The sequence below is a fragment of the Bubalus bubalis genome, chromosome 2 (genome assembly GCF_019923935.1).
Source record: "Bubalus bubalis isolate 160015118507 breed Murrah chromosome 2, NDDB_SH_1, whole genome shotgun sequence".
Lineage (NCBI taxonomy): Eukaryota > Metazoa > Chordata > Mammalia > Artiodactyla > Bovidae > Bubalus > Bubalus bubalis.
In genome coordinates this window covers 138,727,634-138,747,056 of record NC_059158.1, presented here as the reverse complement: position 1 = coordinate 138,747,056, position 19,423 = coordinate 138,727,634, and the positions used below count along the sequence as shown (strand labels likewise).

General features: G+C 36.8%; 1 protein-coding gene across 4 annotated transcripts in view; it reads right to left on the bottom strand.

Moving 5' to 3' along the window:
- Positions 1–19,423, bottom strand: part of PLCL1 (phospholipase C like 1 (inactive)) — a 367,636-nt gene that overhangs the window by 78,115 nt on the left and 270,098 nt on the right. For 2 of the 4 annotated variants that reach the window (XM_025277943.3, XM_006078171.4), the window contains exon 2: positions 10,529–10,574. The exons of the other annotated variants lie outside the window; for them this stretch is intronic. In XM_025277943.3, the coding sequence (XP_025133728.1) occupies positions 10,529–10,574 (46 nt within the window). The remainder of the gene's footprint in view (positions 1–10,528; positions 10,575–19,423) is intronic. 4 annotated transcript variants of the gene reach the window in all.

Here is a 19,423-nt window from a genome sequence, read left to right as displayed (position 1 = left end):
TGGTAAACATGTTATGTTTATTTTATCACACACAAAAAAGAGCATATTGAGGCATTGTACAAAAATTTAAGACTAAAGGAAAATACCCATGTTTTCCTACCTCTGACCTGATAAGCATATTTAAGCAACTAATGGTAATGCAATATATTCTTTCCATTTTTTTTGGTAAGCTGTTAAGAGAATGATGATTCTTCATTAAAACAAAACAAATTTACAAAACCTTTAATCAATAGCAATCAAAACACCAGTTGTCAAACTGTTATTCGAATCTTGTTTCATAATACAGAAATTCAGCTACATAAATGCAGGTACACTAAAGTGACATTCACTTTTCTTTTTTAGTAAAAGAGGGGGAAAAACATTTATTTCTGAATAGTTCTCCTAAGAAAGTCTCCAAATAAAAATTGAATAGACTATAACTAAAAGACAAAGAAAAATATAGGTACATAAACCTTATTTTCACCACAGGAAGCCTCTCTTGTTCTTACAGATAACCTATGAACTATAATCCCATACTAATGATATTCATCCCAGTTTTATGAACTTCCAAGCAAAATTCAGAAAAGGTTTAGTTGATACATGAAACCTTCAAGGGATTGTAGACAATATAATCTAGGACCCAAATCAGCCCCTAGAATGGACACGGGTCCCATTCTTCATTTATTCATTCAGCAAACAATCCTTCATGCTAAGGATCAGCACATTTAAGAGTTTCTTGGAGCAACTGATAAAGTCTCATTTTTATCTTATGCAGATCACTTTAGATGTGCACTTGAAGGATTTGATACAGACAAAACTGAAGATGGTACAGTAGGTGAGTACTACAGCGTTAGAGGAAAGAGATGTGATGTCCTGAGGTAGATCACTAACAAAAGGAATGGAGGGAAGGGAGAAGTCTCGAGAAACAGGAGGTAAATCAGAAGTTCTTGACTCAATCTAGGATGACTCCTAGGTTTCTGGCTTGAATGAAAAGTGAATGGAAATACTGCTAACAGATAGGAAATACACGGAGAGGTAAGGTTGAAAAGGAAGTAAGTTTACTTTGTGTTATGGTGGATTTCAGATGACCACAGGCCACCTAGGTCAAGAGGCTGGGAAGAGGAGAAGACCTAAAGCAAAAAAAAAAAAACAAACAAAAAACAGGCTAAGGGGTAAAAGAACCAGGAGCATGAGTCTCACAGAAAAGCAAGCAACAGATTTGAAGGAGCAGGTCTGGAAAATAAGATGTTAAAATGGCTTACTGGATTCAGTCATTAAGATATTTACTGGTAACTTTAATAAGAGAATGGTTCATGTTGTCTTCAAAATGGTGAGGATGGTGATAGGGATGACAACCAAACTGCAACCTGAAAACAGCTGGAAGCAAAGAGTTCCAGGAAAGAAGAGCAGATGCAAAGTTCCATCGGTGGGAAAGAGGATCAGGATAACTATAGTACAATAAGTGAGGGGCAGTGTGGCCACAGATGAGAATGAAAAAGCAGGCAGAGATTGAGAGTAATAAGTCAAGAGAAGGCTACCCTCATATTATTGGTTTTATTGATTTATATTGGTGACAGTTTAAGAAATGGATTCCAAGTATAGTGTATGCATTCGGTGTATGTATTGTATGTAATGTATACTTATATCTAGAGTGTCCTGTCCAATGGGCCTATGCCCAAATCCACAACCAGGCCTGGCAGTTAGGCAGTCTAGAAAAAAACCCAGCCCCCTACACCAGGCCTAACTCTTCACACAGAACTCGAGAGGCAAAGCTGGTGTCCTCACTACGTCTGTTGCCTTCAAGTTTCAAATAAAGGAAGATTGCAACTGTAGAATCACATCATTCTTTTCACATTAACATTTCCAAAGCTATTTTCTCACAGTAAACTCAAACTACTTAATGCAAAGTCACAAACAGGTGACATCACTTCCTTATGATGAGCACCCTGTGACCCACCTAATGTCACTGTGTGGGATAATGAGGTCCTGAGACACACTGCTGAGAAGCGGTTGAAGTCTGACCAAGGTCTGTGAACCACGGGCTCAGCCTGGTGGCTTTCACTAAGCCTCGTTGCTAAGAAGCTGAATTTTATTATCCATTAAGAAAGTGTTCATTCTCTACACCATCTTATAATTCAAGAGAATTAACTAAAGGCAATGCGAAGTTATGCGTGCACATATCTATCACCAAATTAAGTTTTATGTCTGTATTTAACGCTACATTTCATTTGTAAAAGGTGATCCCTTTAACAAAATGCACTGAAGTCATCCCCTTTAAGAAGACTGCTCCACTGTGTACATGTGGTGGTGGTGGTAAGAAATGCACTGAGTTACAGGAAGGCAGTGATCCTCTATACAGTTTTTTTAACGACACATCTTAAATGACTCTCCTAATCTGAAAGCAAAAATGTTGATTTTCTAAAGGCAAAGATGGAATAAAATGTAGAAAGAGTCCATTTCAGTGTGGGTTCTTAGTACCTTTTATTTGTTTTGTTGAACAGAGGAAGCTTTCTGTTGTGCTATATCTCACTGCCATCATTCACTCTAGAATTCATTATGACATGACTCTAAGTAAAAGTGATTATCTCAGGCTCTACTGATGGCAAGGTTTCTACCCAGTTAGGGCTTTTCTACAGATATGATGCTCATTATGCATGTTCCATGAATTAGTTGAAAATACAGTACTCATTTTCGCAAAGATTAACTGAGCACCTACTATGTGCTAGCACCATCCCAGTGATTAGTTCTTTAAAATTTATTAATCCGAACACTAATGGCACCTTGAATAAATGCTCTCTTTCCATCATACTTTTAAAGTATAGCTTTTATAACTGATGAAATTTGTAAGTAGAATAATGACAAGATCATCAAATGTAATAAGTCAAACAAAACATGTAACAAATGCTTTTAAATAAATAAAAGCAGCTTTAAACAACATTGAGGATGTTTGAGAACCAAGACCATAAAGCAGCACAAGAGCTGATGAGGCAGTATTTAAAAAGAAGTACCAGTTATTAAGTATACTTAAATTATATCTTTACCACTAGGGCATTTATTGAGATACTTAAAACTGGACAAGAAAATAACTAAGCTTTAAAGTGTTCAAAATCTATAAAAGTGTTAGGTAAAATAGTTTTTAAAATCACTGCCATTTTACAAGAAAACAAATACAACTTTCACATGGAGCTACACTATAACTTCATGCCATAGGGAAAAGTCTTAAATAACACAACCCTACCTGTGACTCCATCATTCCGAGAAAGACCTGGCCACTAACTGTGCGGCTTGTAAGAGTTTGCTGCAGGAACCCAGAAGATGGCATCGGTGGGTTTAGTCACACCAAAGCCCTGTTGCCATGTTCTCATAGTAACTGCTAATAGACTGCAAAGCACTTTATCAACCGCAATAGTACTGGATTTTTAATAGGCTAACATTTTTATAATGCCTCCTAAAATAACTGGAGCAGCAGAAGCAAGATTATAGAGTCATATTCTATTAGTTTCATTTTGAGAAAAGAGGCTTCCTTACTCTCTAGACCATTCTGTAGACCATCTCTAGACTAAAAAGGCTTTGGTTTGAAATTTTCAACAAAATTAGGAAGAAACCAACTCAAAGAAATGGTAAGAATAACAGTAAATAATACCAAAATATCCTTTTCAGCTGACTCAATGGATATGAGTCTGAGAAACTCCAGGAGACAGTGAAGGACAGAGAAACCTGGTATGTTGTCCAGTCCGTGTGTGCTGCATGTTCAGTCATGTCCAACTCTGTGACCCTGTAGATGATAGCCCGCCGGATTCCTCTGTCCATGGGATTCTCCAGGCAAGAATACTGGAGTGGGTTGCCATGCAGGAGATCTTCCCAACCCAGGGATCAAACCTGCGTCTCTTGTATGTCCTGCATTAGCAGGCAGATTCTTTACCACTGCGTCACTTGGGAAACCCAAGCACTGTAGTCCATGGTGCCACCAAGAGTCACACATAACTTAGTAACTGAACAACAACAATCCTTTCCAGATCACAACTTCAAGAACATTATAACCTGATTTATATATTTTAAATATTATGTATGATGTTTGTTCAACAACAGTGGACTAAAGATGAATTACCTCTTCTTGAACTTTATTCTATATACCTTCATCTCTGTGATTCATTCAAGAGGCAAAATTATAAACCTAATTAAAACTCTCTGACTTTTCATTGCAGATCAATGCACATAGATAAAATCAAAGATCATTCACCTGTTTGGAATTATTTTTTCACTTGTACAGAAATTAAACCCATATGGGTGAGGAGATATGGCTGCAGGTCAATAAAGGCTGGAAGCCTATGTCTCTAGATGTCCGATCATTCTATTATTCCATTGATTCCTGCCATCTCTGTTTCCCCCACAGAATAAGGGCACAAACCCTGTGATTATTTATTATCAAACCTCACTATATGATGGACTTTCTATTTTCAACTCTTATTTCCCTGCAAGGACACAAGTATAGATGTTCCTGTATAGTGTAAACTGCCTTCATGGGAAAGGCCTTGTTTCTCACTTAAATCTTGCCAATCTCCTCTTGCATCCTTCACAATCCACTACTTCATATATAGTTACAAGGTACATCAATGATCCCATTTTTCTAGTAAAAAACATGACTGTTTTCACATAACCTCTATCAGGATTGGGGGGGCGGGGGGGGGGGGGGCAGGGTGTCTTGCCCTCAAAATGATTAAAAAAAAAAAAAAAAAAACTTGACTGTTTTGAACTAATCCAACTGCTAAATGAAGTATATGTTTTTGCTTATTATAAGTCCCAGGGGACTTTGTTACCCTACTGTGTCTTGGCAGCACCCATAAGAATGAAATGAAGGGGACACCAATAAAGGTCATCTGACAATTATTCAATGGCTTCTGAAGAAGGACATGCTGCTACCAGTCCTATTCCTCTAAGACAGATGTCCACCTCACACTCAAACACTACATTTAAAATTCATTGGTAGCCTGTGCAACTCTCAACAGAGGTGCCAAGAACCTAGTGGGCCTGGAAACCAAGATAGGATTCTGTCCTTCTTCACGAGACTCCCTACACAGCAGGCCCAGGAATCCTGGCTGAACTTATGCCAGAGCCAACTCCATTGTTTCTGGTATGAGGATTAATCAGAGGTGCTCTTTAGAGAAGGCAGCATGTCATGGTCCCTATAATAAGAAAGTCTGTAATGAAGAATATGTAAAATATGGTTTTAACAACTATATTGCTAACACATCTCTTTCAAGGTCCTATTGCAGTGATCAAATATTGGGTTGGCCAAAAGGCTCGTTCAGGTTTTTCTGTAACATCTCACCGAAACACCCAAATGAACCTTTTCACCAACCCAAAAGATTGCCCTAATTATTTCATAGGTATAACCATATATTGATGCTTAATTCGGGCATCCATCAAGAAATTGATATTTAATTCAGTTCAGTTCAGTCGCTCAGTCGTGTCCAACTCTTTGCAACCCCATGAATTGCAGCACGCCAGGCCTCCCTGTCCTTCATCATCTCCTGGAGTTCACTCAAACTCACGTCCATCAAGTCGGTGATGCCATCGAGCCATCTCATCCTCTGTTGTCCCCTTCTCCTCCTGCCCCCAATCCCTCCCAGCATCAGAGTCTTTTCCAATGAGTCAACTCTTCCCATGAGGTGGCCAAAGTACTGGAGTTTTAGCTTTAGCATCATTCCTACCAAAGAACACCCAGGGCTGATCTCCTTTAGAATGGACTGGTTGGATCTCCTTGCAGTCCAAGGGACTCTCAAGAGTCTTCTCCAACACTACAGTTCAAAAGCATCAGTTCTTCAGTACTCAGCCTTCTTCACAGTCCAACTCTCATATCCATACATGACCACTGGAAAAACCATAGCCTTGACTAGAAGGACCTTTGTTGGCAAAGTAATGTTTCTGCTTTTCAATATGCTATCTAGGTTGGTCATAACTTTTCTTCCAAAGAGTAAACATCTTTTAATTTCATGGTTGCAGTCACCATCTGCAGTGAGTTTGAAGCCCAGAAAAATAAAGTCTGACACTGTTTCCACTGTTTCCCCATCTATTTCCCATGAAGTGATGGGATCAGATGTCATGATCTTCGTTTTCTGAATGCTGAGCTTTAAGCCAACTTTTTAACTCTCCTCTTTCACTTTCATCAAGAGGCTTTTGAGTTCCTCTCCACTTTCTGCCATAAGGGTGGTGTCATCTGCATATCTGAGGTTATTAATATTTCTCCTGGCAATCTTGATTCCAGCTTGTGCTTCTTCCAGGAGAGGCATTAAAATCTATGCATAATTTTGTTTTTTCATTCCAAACTAATGTTGCATATACTTAAACTAAATTTTCTGAAAAATTAAAATTCAATAGGAATGGAACATTATTAAGTTCATTTCAAAAATGTTGCTGAAAAAAATTCCCATTTTCCTTTATGTGCTAAACAACCAGCTCACAGAATAGTTTCTGCTTCATTTTGACTTTTCAATTTTTAATGGTAATATTTACCATCAAATATGAGACACTATTATATTATTTACATTGATTTCAGTCAATGTGGAATTTAAACATAGTCTCCAGTCATCCAAATCTGAATAAAACAAATTTAAAACTGAAAAGGAAATACCCAATATGTTTCAATACTATGTGAGTTCTACCATTTGTTACCATAGGGTGTTATTGGAGCTGAGTTTCAGAAACAGATGTGGTTTTTAAAAATAAAATCATGTAAAACTTGAAATTTGCTAGGAGAGTAGATCTTAACAGTTCTCATCACAAGAAAAACAAATTTTAAATATGCACAGTGATAGATGTTAACTAAACTTATTGTGGTAATCATTTCACAACATATACATACATCAAATCATTATGTTGCACATCCAAAACCAATACAATGAATTTATCAATTAAATCTCAATTTAAAACAGAATCTCATTCAGAGCTATATTAGCTTAAGTGGAAATAAGGTTATATTGCTTCAGAGCATAAAGTTGAATTAATGAAATAGAATTTGAAAAATGATCATATTCCAAGAATTCATGATTTTTCCATGCAACATTTGATAAGAACAGATTTAAGACTTTATACATCATTTATAAATTTCAATTGGGATAAATATAAAATATATAACTACTGGTGGCATGTTTTAGAGGTAGATAAGTGCCATTGGACTATATAGAAATTAACATGTTTAGGTTTTTCATTAAGAGAAAAATATATTACAAGAGATTTAAAAACAATAAATTTACTTTATGAATCATTTTGTAAATGTGTGTGACTCTGAACATAAAGATTAAATGTCAATATAACAGCATAATTCTATTCAAAGCTAAAATACAATTCATTTATAGTCTAAATCCATTTTTCTCTACACTTGGAGAAGTCTAGCCTTCATTTAATAAATGAATGTATATCAACAAATGGGCCATTCTTGCATTTGCATTAAGTTTTATAGGTTCTAAAATTTATACATAAGTTATTTTAAAATTTCCTAGTTGAATATTTCTTCTGTAATAGATTCTGAAGTGCAATCTCTAAACTTTCTATAAGGCAGATTCCTGAACCACATATAAAATAGACCTAATGCAATGTAAAAATGCATCCTTAATATTTTTCTGTTATGATAATAATGAAATATGTGAACTTGACTTGAACATCAAGATGAATCTGATTAAAGGTTTCAAGTTTTATCCATAACTTCTGAATGGGTTAGTAGCATCTAACACTTTAATCCTTATTGTATTACCTCAGTTTAACTGAACATTAGCATCTGTCCATGTGCAACAAACAGATGGCAGATCTCAGAGAATGTATATTTTCAGCACAGAGACTCCTTTAGGGTGAAGGCTTCCTGATACCCAGTGAAGGCTCCATAGTCAAAACAAAACCAAGTCTATTGTCTTAATTTAGAAAAATGTAAAAGGAAACTATATAGGGACAGTTTTTATTTGAGATAATAAAATTCAAAGTCCTAAAAATTCAAATACCTTACTTATAGAAATTACTGTGTTCTCCCCAAAGCATTGGATTGGGGACTAACCGATTTTAGTTACCATCACCACCTACTTTCATGACTTTATGACAGGCAAAAAGTTCTATATCTGTTGTTTTTATTTATTAGAATAATGTAATAATTTCTGGTCTAATTCATAGAGTTATCTCAAGGATCAAAGGAAATAAAGCATGCTAAATTCCTCTGAAAAACATAAAACTCCAAAGGAGTGAATTATAGATCCATCTTACTTATGAAAGTAAAATATAGCAATATTTTAAAAAGTAATCAAGTTTTTAAAAAATCAGGTTTATTCCAGAAATATAAAAATGTATCAGCACTAAGAAAGCCATCAATGTAACCCAATAAATAAATAAGCTAAAAGAGAAAAACAATATGATCCTACCTATAAATTCCTCCAAGGTAATACAATATTAATTCCAAAGAAAACACTCAGTAAACTGAAAAAGAAGGTAACTTCCTTTACATGATCAAAATCCTATTTCAGAATCCTAAAGAAAAGGTCATACCAACTGGTAAAGATTTAGAAGAATTCTCATTAAAATTTTAAAAGTAACAAAACAAAAGGCTACTATTTATTCTACATTTTAACATGACTCTGGGTACTTCCATCAAAGCATAAAACAAGCATAAGAAATTAAGCATAATATATGATAAAGGAAATGAAAGATCATTACTAGTCACAGAGGTGATAATTATTTACCTAGAAAATTCAAAAGAATCAACTGAAAATTATTAGAAATAATAAAAGAGACGGTGGCAAAATAAAGTATAAATATAAAAAATTAATAGCTTTCTTATACAACAATTTGCTTCTAAATGTAATGGCAGGGATGAGTAGAAGTGAGAGAAACCCATTAAAATTAACAACAGATATTGTAAACAAGCCAAGAATAAATTTAACAAGATACATGCAAAAATTATGCATAAAATTTTATTTCATATAAAGTTGAAAAAGAGAATCAAATAAATGAAAACATTAAAAAAATTACTTACTGGAAAGATAATGTTGGTAAAATTCAAGTGCTATACTAATTAGTAGATAAATACAATAAAATTCTAATGAAAAGTCCAGTGGAATTGTTTCAAGGGGTAGGGTGGAAGTGACATTTAAAATAACAAAGGAAACAATATATTAGTCAAGTATTAGTGTTGAAAAATTCACTATTCATTTGAACAAAAATATAAGTAAATTTCTCTTTCATGCCAGACCTAATAATAATTTTAGATGGATTAAAGATACAATAGGGTTTAGAAGTACTAGAAAAGATGTAACCATATATTTCTATAGTTTGGGGTGGGGAAGATCTCTTCTTAAATAAATCAAGGCCACATAAGCCACAGAAGAAAAGACTGGTAGATATGAGCACAAAAAAGCTTAAAACTGTGTCCAGGTTTTTTTTAATTCTCAAACTGAAAAATATTTGATATATGTTTCTTAATTTATAAAATTTGCTCACAAGCTAATTTTGGAAAAGATAAATTCACAAAATTATACAACTGTTTCAAAATTAATGAAAAGATGCTCAAACACAAATACTTATATGTACTATAGATACACAAATAACTTTATTAATTTGCATACCAGATTATTAAAGGTTAAAAAAGATGTCAGGTTATAGAGAAAAGGGAATTTTTGTATAATGTTAGGTTAGTATAAAATGGACCAATTTTTCCAGAAGGCAATGTGATAAATGTTTTAAAATGTTAAAGATGTGTCTACTTTGATCTAGCAATATCACTTTTGAGACTTTATCTTAAGGAAATATTTGAACAAAGAGGCAAAGATTTAAGTACATGGAAATTCAATGCTACTCTGTGAATAATATTAAGGAAATTAGAAATAAACTAATAAACTGAACACTCATTCCTAGTAAGGACTGCCAAAATAAATTATAACACATTCATGCAAAAAGATTCTATGTAGTTCTTATAAGGGTGACATAGATCCATAAATCTTAAAAGGGATAATCTGTGTGTGGATGTGTGTGGATGTGTCCTTAAAAAATAGATAATATAAAAGAGTACATATATTATGAGATCACATCACTAATATATAACAAATCTGAAAGGCTCTATTCCAAGTGGTAATATTGGTTATCTCTAGGGGAAATGAAGGAGAATTATGAAAATAGTTTTCTCTGTTTTGTTCAAATTATTCACAATTAACATATATTAGCATACAGTATTAAAAAAAAATATTAAAGATGTTTCCATAGCATTGGGTTCCCTGGTAGCTCAGCTGGTAAAGAATCCACCTGCAGTGCGGGAGACCTGGGTTTGATCCCTGGGTTGGGAAGATCCTCTGGAGGAGGGCATGACAACCCACTCCAATATTCTTGCATAGAGAATCCCCATGGACAGACAGAGCAGCCTGTGGGGCTCCAGTCCACAGGGTCACATAAAGACATGACTGAGCGACTAAGCACACATAGTCCCATAATTACCTCATTAATTATCAGCAAGTTGTACTTTGTAGAGATAATGATATATATATAAAGAGTTAACTTGAGGCATAATAAAGTACATTACCTTATTTTTAGGACTTCCCTGGTAGCTCAGCTGGTAAAGAATCCGCCTGCAATACAGGAGAACCCAGTTTGATTCCTGGGTCAGAAAGTTCCCCTGGAGAAGCAATAGGCTACCCACTCCAGTATTCTTGGTTTTCCCTGGTGGCTCAGATGGTAAAGAATCTGCCTGCAATGCAGGAGACCTGGGTTTGATCCCTGGGTTGGGAAGATCCCCTGCAGAAGGGCATGGCAACACACTCTAGTATTCTTGCCTGGAGAATCCCCATGGACAAAGGAGCCTGCCGGGCTACAGCCCATGGGGTCACAAAGAGTCAGAGATGACTGAGCGACTAAGCACACACACAGAGACACACACACACCTTACATTTATGAAAATAATTATACCAATATTATTTTAGTTAAATATAAAACTTCATATATTTATTATTCTTAGGACTGGTCGATGTGTTTCTATTACAGTATGACAAAATATCCCCTAAATATGATAAATTGATTTGAAAATTATTTTAGAATCTTACACTTTAGAACTACTGACTTTAATTCATGTATGAATGGGGAGTTGAACCATAAAGAAAGCTGAGCACCGAAGAACTGATGCTTTGGAACTGTGGTGTTGGAGAAGATTCTTGAAAGTCCCTTGGACTGCAAAGAGCTCAAACCAGACAATCCTAAAGGAAATCAGTCCTAAATATTCACTGGAAGGACTGATGCTGAAGCTGAAGCTCCAATATTTTGGCCACCTGATGCGAAGAACTGACTTATTGGAAATGACCCTGTTGCTGGGAGATTGAAGGCAGAAAGAAAAGGGGATGACAGAAGATGAGATGGTTGGATGGCATCACCAACTTGATGAACATGAGTTTGAGCAAACTCGGGGAATTGGTGATGGACAGGGAGGCCTGGTGTGCTGCAGTCCATGGGATCGCAAAGAGTCAGACACGACTAAGTGACTGAACTGACTTTAATTAGCCTTGGTGAAAGCAGTGTTCAAGGCACAATGCAATTTTACAGTGTATCTGTAAAATTAACCTCATTAGTACTTAAACAATCAATTTAATGAAAATGTGTAGTATATCTCCTTTTGAATCAGACTTTTGCTACCTTTGAGAATAAATATAAGTAGATGAATGTTCCCAGAGGAAGAAAAGGAGATTAAACTGAGATTTCCTGACTAGTTGCTTAAATCAATTGATTTCAATTAAATGCACTCCACTGATAATGAGATTCAAATCTGCTGTATTAAATTAGGAATTAAACATGCTTCAGAGAAATTGGAATCAGTAAAAATTCCATGTAGGTTACAAGAAATTTAATCTTTCAGAGAACACATCCTTTTCAATAATTTTCATTAAATACATTAAATACTTGTAGCCCTACAAGTTTTCTTGTAGCTTTGACCTAATCCTCTATTTTCACATCTAGATATGCATTTCAAACTTGCCTTTGTGTTTTATACTCAACGCATTCGCTCTCCTTTTTTTTTCTCCTTTGGAAGACATAGTACACAAAAGTATCTTTTATCGTTTCCTAATCCATATTTCCAGTAGTCATGTATGGATGTGAGAGTTGGACTATAAAGAAAGCTGAGTGCCAAAGAATTGATGCTTTTGAACTGTGGTGTTGGAGAAGACTCTTAAGAGTCTCTTGGACTGCAAAGAGATCAAACCAGTCCATCCTAAAGGAAATCAGTCTTAAATGTTCATTGGAAGGACTGATACTAAAGATGAAACTCCAATACTTTGGCCACCTGATGTGAAGAACTGATTCATTGGAAAAGACCCTGCTGCTGGGAAAGATTGAAGGCAGGAGGAGAAGGGGATGACAGAGGATGAGATGGCTGGATGGCATCACCGACTTCATGGACATGAGTTGAGTAAGCTCCGGGAGTTGGTGATGGACAGGGAAGCCTGGTGTGCTGCAGTCCATGGGGTTGCAAAGAGTCAGACATGAGTGACCGACCGAACTGAATCCATATTTCTTTATTGCTTTAATTATAGCAAGAGTCCCTTCTTTAATATAGGTTTCTTACCTAAACTCAACTGACCCAAATTCACAAAGTTGTTTCTGTACATCTTTGCCACTTAAAACACTCTTCTACTAACTACACTTAACTTTCTACATTTAACTTGTGAATCTTAGGAAATTCAGCTAATGAACCTAATAGTCTAACTTGAATGCTACCTAAAATAGCAAATATTTCTCTGAATCATTTTAAACTTTCAAGAAAAATAGTATTTGTCAATATGTTAAAATACACTACATCTGCTCAATAACCACCAGGATGGTTGCCGCATGAGAATATAATCTGCAGTATGAGAATATAATCATAAGAAACAAAAAGCAATGTAACTAGGATAAAAATGCTCTCATCCCATGTAAATGTGAGCCAGTTTCAGTTGAAATACAAACAATTATGGTGCATATTCCTAAGCATTGTCTCACTGTTTTAAAAAACTGCCAGGTGGCTTGCTTTCTTGGCACTGAGAGAAGTTTACAAAACCCTATGAAATTTGAAATAGTTAGACTTGCTCATCTTAGCAGTTTTAAAAATGGGATGAACATCACAGCCTTTTACAGGACTGTAAATTAGCACATACTGATCTCTAGGCTATCAATTTCTCTGAACACAAAGATATTTAAAACACAATTTGAATTGTGTGGGGTTTTTGTTGTTGTTATATAAGGTCATTAGTTTTACTAAAAAGCTTTGCATTCCCATTTGTTGATGAAACTGACTGGCACACCTCTGAGAGGATAAATTTCTTAAACGACTACTAATGTTCTCTGAAAAGGATGAGATTTTATCACAAGGAGAGTGAATCCCATGGTGAAGAAATAAAAGAAAAATATTCACATTACAGATTCTTCTTTAGTACTTAATCATAAAAGGATTATGGGCAGCATGGATTCCAAGTCATGCTGGGTCAGTTAAATTAAATTTGTTTCAAAATAATGCTTCATCTCTTAGATCTCATTTATAGTGCTAGTAAAAAGAAAATTAAAGTCACGTATTACTATAAAACTGGTAGAATGACAGGGAAATCAAACAATTAATGAAGCCATTTATAATCTATAACCCTTTTCTTAAAACAGCATTTCTACTAAACACTTCACAATGAAAAAGCATAGTAATTTACAAATAGCTTAGAGATTAATCTCTAATCTCTTTAGAAAAAGGGACTTGACAGCATATTTAAAGTTAATTAGTATTGCTATCAGGAAAGCTTGTAAAGAATTAAAAAGTAAATCCACAATGAATTCACTACATTTACTTTCATAATATTATCCCTAGGTGATTTCTTAATAGTAATTTTATATATTGAATGACAGTAACAGCTAGCCCTACCTATGAGAGTGACTAAGTTCATTATTTTCCAAGTAAAACCACTTTATGTTTATAAATGAAAACCAAAATAAAGAGTGTAAGAGCATCTCACATTTTTAAGAAGTTTTATACTTTGCAAAGGGCTTCCACATTTGTCTGCTTATGAAATCGCCACAAGATTTTAAAGGTGAGAAAATCCAAGACACAAAAAGACTGAATGACTTGCAGCTGGCAGAGTGAATGCTAAACCCGGATATTCCTATTCCTGATTGAATTTTTTCCTATAAGCTCACATTACCTCTGCATTTTACTGCTCTACTTTTCTAGTTCCCAGTGTATTTTCTCATCCCTTCACCTTGGTAAGGAATGCAAAATTTACAACTCCAGCTATTTTCTCTCACCCAATGCTAAATAATGGGAACTGACTGTCATTTTAACTAGTTATCTCCTCCTAACTGTGCTATTTTACTTGGTAAAAATGTCCCTCAAGAAGAAGGACCACAAAAAAAGGATATGTATGGAAAGTAATTTTGGGGTATTTTTAATCCTTTCAAGATAAATTTATGGAACCTCTGCAGGAGACACAGGAAACTCGGGTTCAATCCCTGGGTCAGGAAGATTCCCTGGAGAAGGAAATAGCAACCCACTCCAGCATTCGTGCCTGGAAAATCCTGTGGACAGAAGAGCCCAGCAGTCACAAAGAGTCGGACATGGCTGAGCACGCACACATGCAGCTTAGTGTCAGGGACTCATTCAAGTGAATAGGTAGGCACTCAGCTTGGGAATAGGTGTACTGTAATGCCACTTGTAGTAGAAAGATATGTTAAAAATAATCAAACAAACATATAATCAAAATTATTTTTTAAATGCCTGAAAGAAAGTAATTTAGGTACAGGGGCTAATTTAGATTGGAGTGGGTTCCTACCATTCCCCTGAGGAACTGACATTTAAACTAGGCAACCTGCCAGACAAATAGTGTGGGAAGAGTATTCTATGCAGAAGAAACAACATGGGAAGGTCCTAAAGGAACTAAAGTACTGCAGACCAGTGTAGCAAATGTGTGGTGAGAGAAGGGGAAAAAAATAAAGCTGGAGGAGCAGGCAGAAGGCAAGTCAGATGAGGCTGTGAAAGCCATTTCTGAAAAATCTGGAGTTTACGCCATGTAGATTTTAAGTCAGAAAGGTGAAAGTTCATACATTAAAATTATCTCTAACTGCTGGATAATGAATTTGGGGATACAGAACTATCAAGGAAGCAATCCCTTAGATGGTGATTGCAGGAGATCCAAGTATACTAAGTGGGGTGGGAATGAGAGAGAAGTGGGGTTTTTGAGGATTTACTGGAACTGGAATGGAAAATGAGAAAAAGAAGAAGGGGTACCACAGGTGACCCCCAGATCTCTGGTTTGAGCAATGGGGAGGTTGGAGTAGTTAAGACTAGAGAAGGAGCAGATTTGTGAGTGGCTCTGGAAGTGCTGAGAATAAAGTTGCAAAAAGAGGACTAGACCTCAGGACAGACATATGGGTTCAACATAAATTTGGGAACTGTCAGGTTATTTGTGGTATCTGAAGCCATAGGACTGGGTGAAATAACTTTAGGGGGAAAAGGGCAAAATAAAAAGAGAAGCATATCTAGCACTGACCTTTGGGAAAGTATATTTTGAGATCACTTACAAAGGAGATGGATAATGAAAGCCAAAGCAGTAGGAGGAAGCCAGAAGAGTATGTTGTCATGACAGCCAAGAAAAGAGGACATTCTAAGAAGGAAGGCGTGGTCAGCTGTGGTGAATGCTAGTAAGACGTCTAGTAATGTTGCAGGAAGGGGGACCACTTCCAGGGCCCGAAACTGCGTTTTTATCTAACACTAGGAAATGAATTGTCTGAGGAGACACATGTGCTGACAAAGCAAGAGATTTTATTGGGAAAGGGCACCCGGGTGGAGAGCAGTAGGGTAAGGGAACCCAGGAGAACTGCTCTGCCGCGCGGCTGGCAGTCTCGGGTTTTATGGTGATGGGATTAGTTTCTGGGTGGTCATTGACCAATCATTCTAATTCAGAGTCTTTCCTGGTAGCGCATGCATTGCTCAACCAAGATGGATGCTAGAGAGAGGGATTCTGGGAAATGGACGGACACGTGGTGTCTCCTTTCGATCTTTTCTGAACTCTTTCAGTTGGTGGTGGCTTATTAGTTCCATATTCCTTATCAGGATCTCCTGTCACAAAACAGCTCATGCAAATGGTTACTATGGTGCCTGACCAGGGTGGATGGTTTCATTCAGTGTGCTTCCCCTAACAGTAAGATGGAAAGAACTGTCCACTAGATTTAATAACATGAATGCTCTTGGTGGTCTTAGAGTGGGCAGTGTCAGGAGAGTAGTGGAACAGTGGATATAGAGAATAGAAAGGAGTAGATTGAAGAATTAATGTGTAAAGAACACAAAGTTTGCCTGAGGAAAGGTGTTGAGAGAAAGCAATGGCTGGAAGAGAGATAGGAATCAAAGAGGTTTTTAATTTGGTTTTGCTCTTGTACCAGGGGGGAAAAGAGAGTAACAGAAGATATGTACAACGAGGTATGTGGAAAATAAATGAGTAGAGGGATAGAAAGAGATCCAGAGCTCAAGTGGAGGAAATAGCTTTAATAGCAGAAATTATAACAGGAAAGAAAAAGATGAGTGCTGAAATAAGTAGGGGAAAGAAATGAGTGGTGGCAAAATATGAGATGTCCCACTTGGTGCCTCCCACTTTATCTCTAAAGAATAAGACAAAGTCATTCACTGAGGATGGTGATTAGGAGGTAGGGAAAATCAGAGATTTTACAAGAGTGGATACAGTCTTGGGTTATTTTTGCTTGCTCATCCTCCATTCACCTTCCTGCTGCTGCTGCTGCTGCGTCGCTTTGGTCATGTCTGACTCTGTGCGACCCCATAGATGGCGGCACACCAGGCTCCCCCGTCCCTGGGATTCTCCAGGCAAGAACACTGGACTAGGAGAAATCACCTTTCCCCATTTGCAATCTATGGTCTAGAGAGGGAACTGACATTTCACTCCCCTCCCTTTCAACCTAGATCCTAAGGTGGGCTTGACCAGGTCTGCTCAACTGACGCATTCACCACTCTTGCATTATTCATTGTTTCAACCCAGTGAAACCCAACTGCAGAACTTTTGATGAGATCACTAGGAAAGAAGCACACTTTTTCCTTTGGGGCTTCTAACACAGTGGGATGCAAGTTTGACAACCATCTTTATCCCATCTGGGAAGCAAATCTGAGGAACAGAGAACTAAAAAGAGAGAGAAAAAGAGCTAGATACTCCCAGCCATCAGTATCTGAGCCAATATCCCTCTCTGCTTGAGAGAATATGCATATATGGTTTGAATTGTTGACATGTGCAAGCAAAGGCATCCCAATTCATATAGAGTGATATTAATTCCTGTGGTGAGTGAGAGAGTAACCTATGAGAAAAATGATTGTCAGGCATTGCTGAGGTTCCATTTGGCTTCTGGTTGTCATGAATTTGTGGTGATATCAGTAACCTTAGGATTCCCACTACGTGCTAAGTCATTTCCATTGTGTCTGACTCTTTGTGACCCCATGGACTGTATAGCCCACCAGGCTCCTCTGTCCATGGAACTCTCCAGGTAAGCATACTGGAGTGGGTTGCCGTGCCCTCTTCCAGGGGATCTTCCTGATCCAGGGATCAAACCCATATCTCTTATGTCCCCTGCATTGGCAGGTGGGTTCTTTACCACTAGAACCATGTGGGAAAGGATTTCCACTAGATAAATCAAATTTCTTGAAAATTTTTGTCATAATACCAACCCACTGATACTTAATACAATTAGCAATTTGATATGATCATGACCGTTATATACTAAAAACAAATAAGCTATTTAAAAACAAAAGTAATATAAGAGAATGAAAAGGTAAGATTGGGAGAAAATATTTGCATAGACATGTTTGATAAAGGACTGTTAAACAAAATGTTTAAAGAAACACTTTAAAGTCAATAATAAGAAAACAAAAACTCAATTAAAAAATGGGCCAAAGACCTTCACAGACATCTCATCAGAGAAGATATACAGATGAAAAATAAGATGTTCCACATCATATATCATCAGAGAAATGCAAATTAAAAAACAATGAGATAACACACCTATCAGAATGGTCAAAGTGCAGAACACTGACAACATGAAATGTTGGCAAGGATATGGAGCAACAGAAACTTTCACTCATTGATGGTGGAACGCAAAATGGTACAACCACGTTGGAAGACTGTTTGGTGGTTTCTTAAAAAACTAAACATAGTATTACCATGACAGGGAAAGTCACTCAGTCATGTCCGACTCTTTGCAAACCCATGGACTGTACAGTCCATGGAATTCTCCAGGCTGGCCTGGAGTGGGTAGCCTTTCCCTTTTCCAGGGGACCTTCCCAATCCAGGGATCAAACCCAGGTATCCCGCATTGCAGGTGGATTCTTTACCAGCTAAGCCACAAGGTAAGCCCAAGAGTACTGGAGTGGATAGCCTATCCCTTCTCCAGTGGATCTTCCCAACCCAGGAATCGTCTCCTGCATTGCAGGCGGATTCTTTACCAACTGAGCTATCAGGGAAGCACAAGCTTTACCATATGGTCCAGCAATCGCATCTTTGGTACTTATCCAAAGGACCTGAAAACTTCTGTCTACACTAAAACCTACACAAGAATATTTATATTAGCTTTACTCATGGTTGCCCAAACTGCGAACTGACCAAGATGTCCTTGGTAAATAGTTGAATAAACTATGATACATCCAGACAATGGAATATTATTCAGTGCTAAAAAGGAATGAAAAGACATGTGCTATCAAGCCTTGAAAAGACGTGTGTGTGTGTGTTCAGTTGCTCAGTCATATCTGACTCTTTGCAATCCCATGGACTCCAAGCTCCTCTGTCCATGGGATTCTCCAGGCAAAACTACTGGAGTGAGCCGCCATTTCCTTCTCCAGGGGATCTTTCCTACCCAGAGATCAAACCCGAATCTCTTATGTATCCTGCATTTGCAGGCAGATTCTTAACCTCTAAAATGCATATTGCTAAGTGAAAGAAGTCAATGTGAAAACACTACACTGTATATGGGAAATCACTGAATATTCCTTTTAATTTGCTGTTTAATTTTAACAGTATTTCCCTTGTCTAAAGTTTAAAGAAATTCAACTTAAATGTAAAAAGTATATAATATGAGATCACTCAGTGTCTTAATACCATCTAACCAGCAAAAGGTAAATTAAGGAAATGGTTTTCTTCTATGTTTGTGTCCAACATGAGGCAGAGACTGATATTTGTCTGTAGTTTAACCAAGGGAAAACAATCCCTATAAATTCTATTAAATTATTTAACAGCCACAAACAGATGCAATAATTCATTGTCAGTGAAACAAATAATTTTCTCTCTTCTTTCTTAGTGCCAAGAAAGCAAACATTCACAGGTGCTCCATCAGCATCTTTGCATAAAACCAAACAATACAACTCTTTTATGAATGACAAAGGAAACATACATAAATAGGGCGACAAAATAATGAGTCATTATTCTCCGGA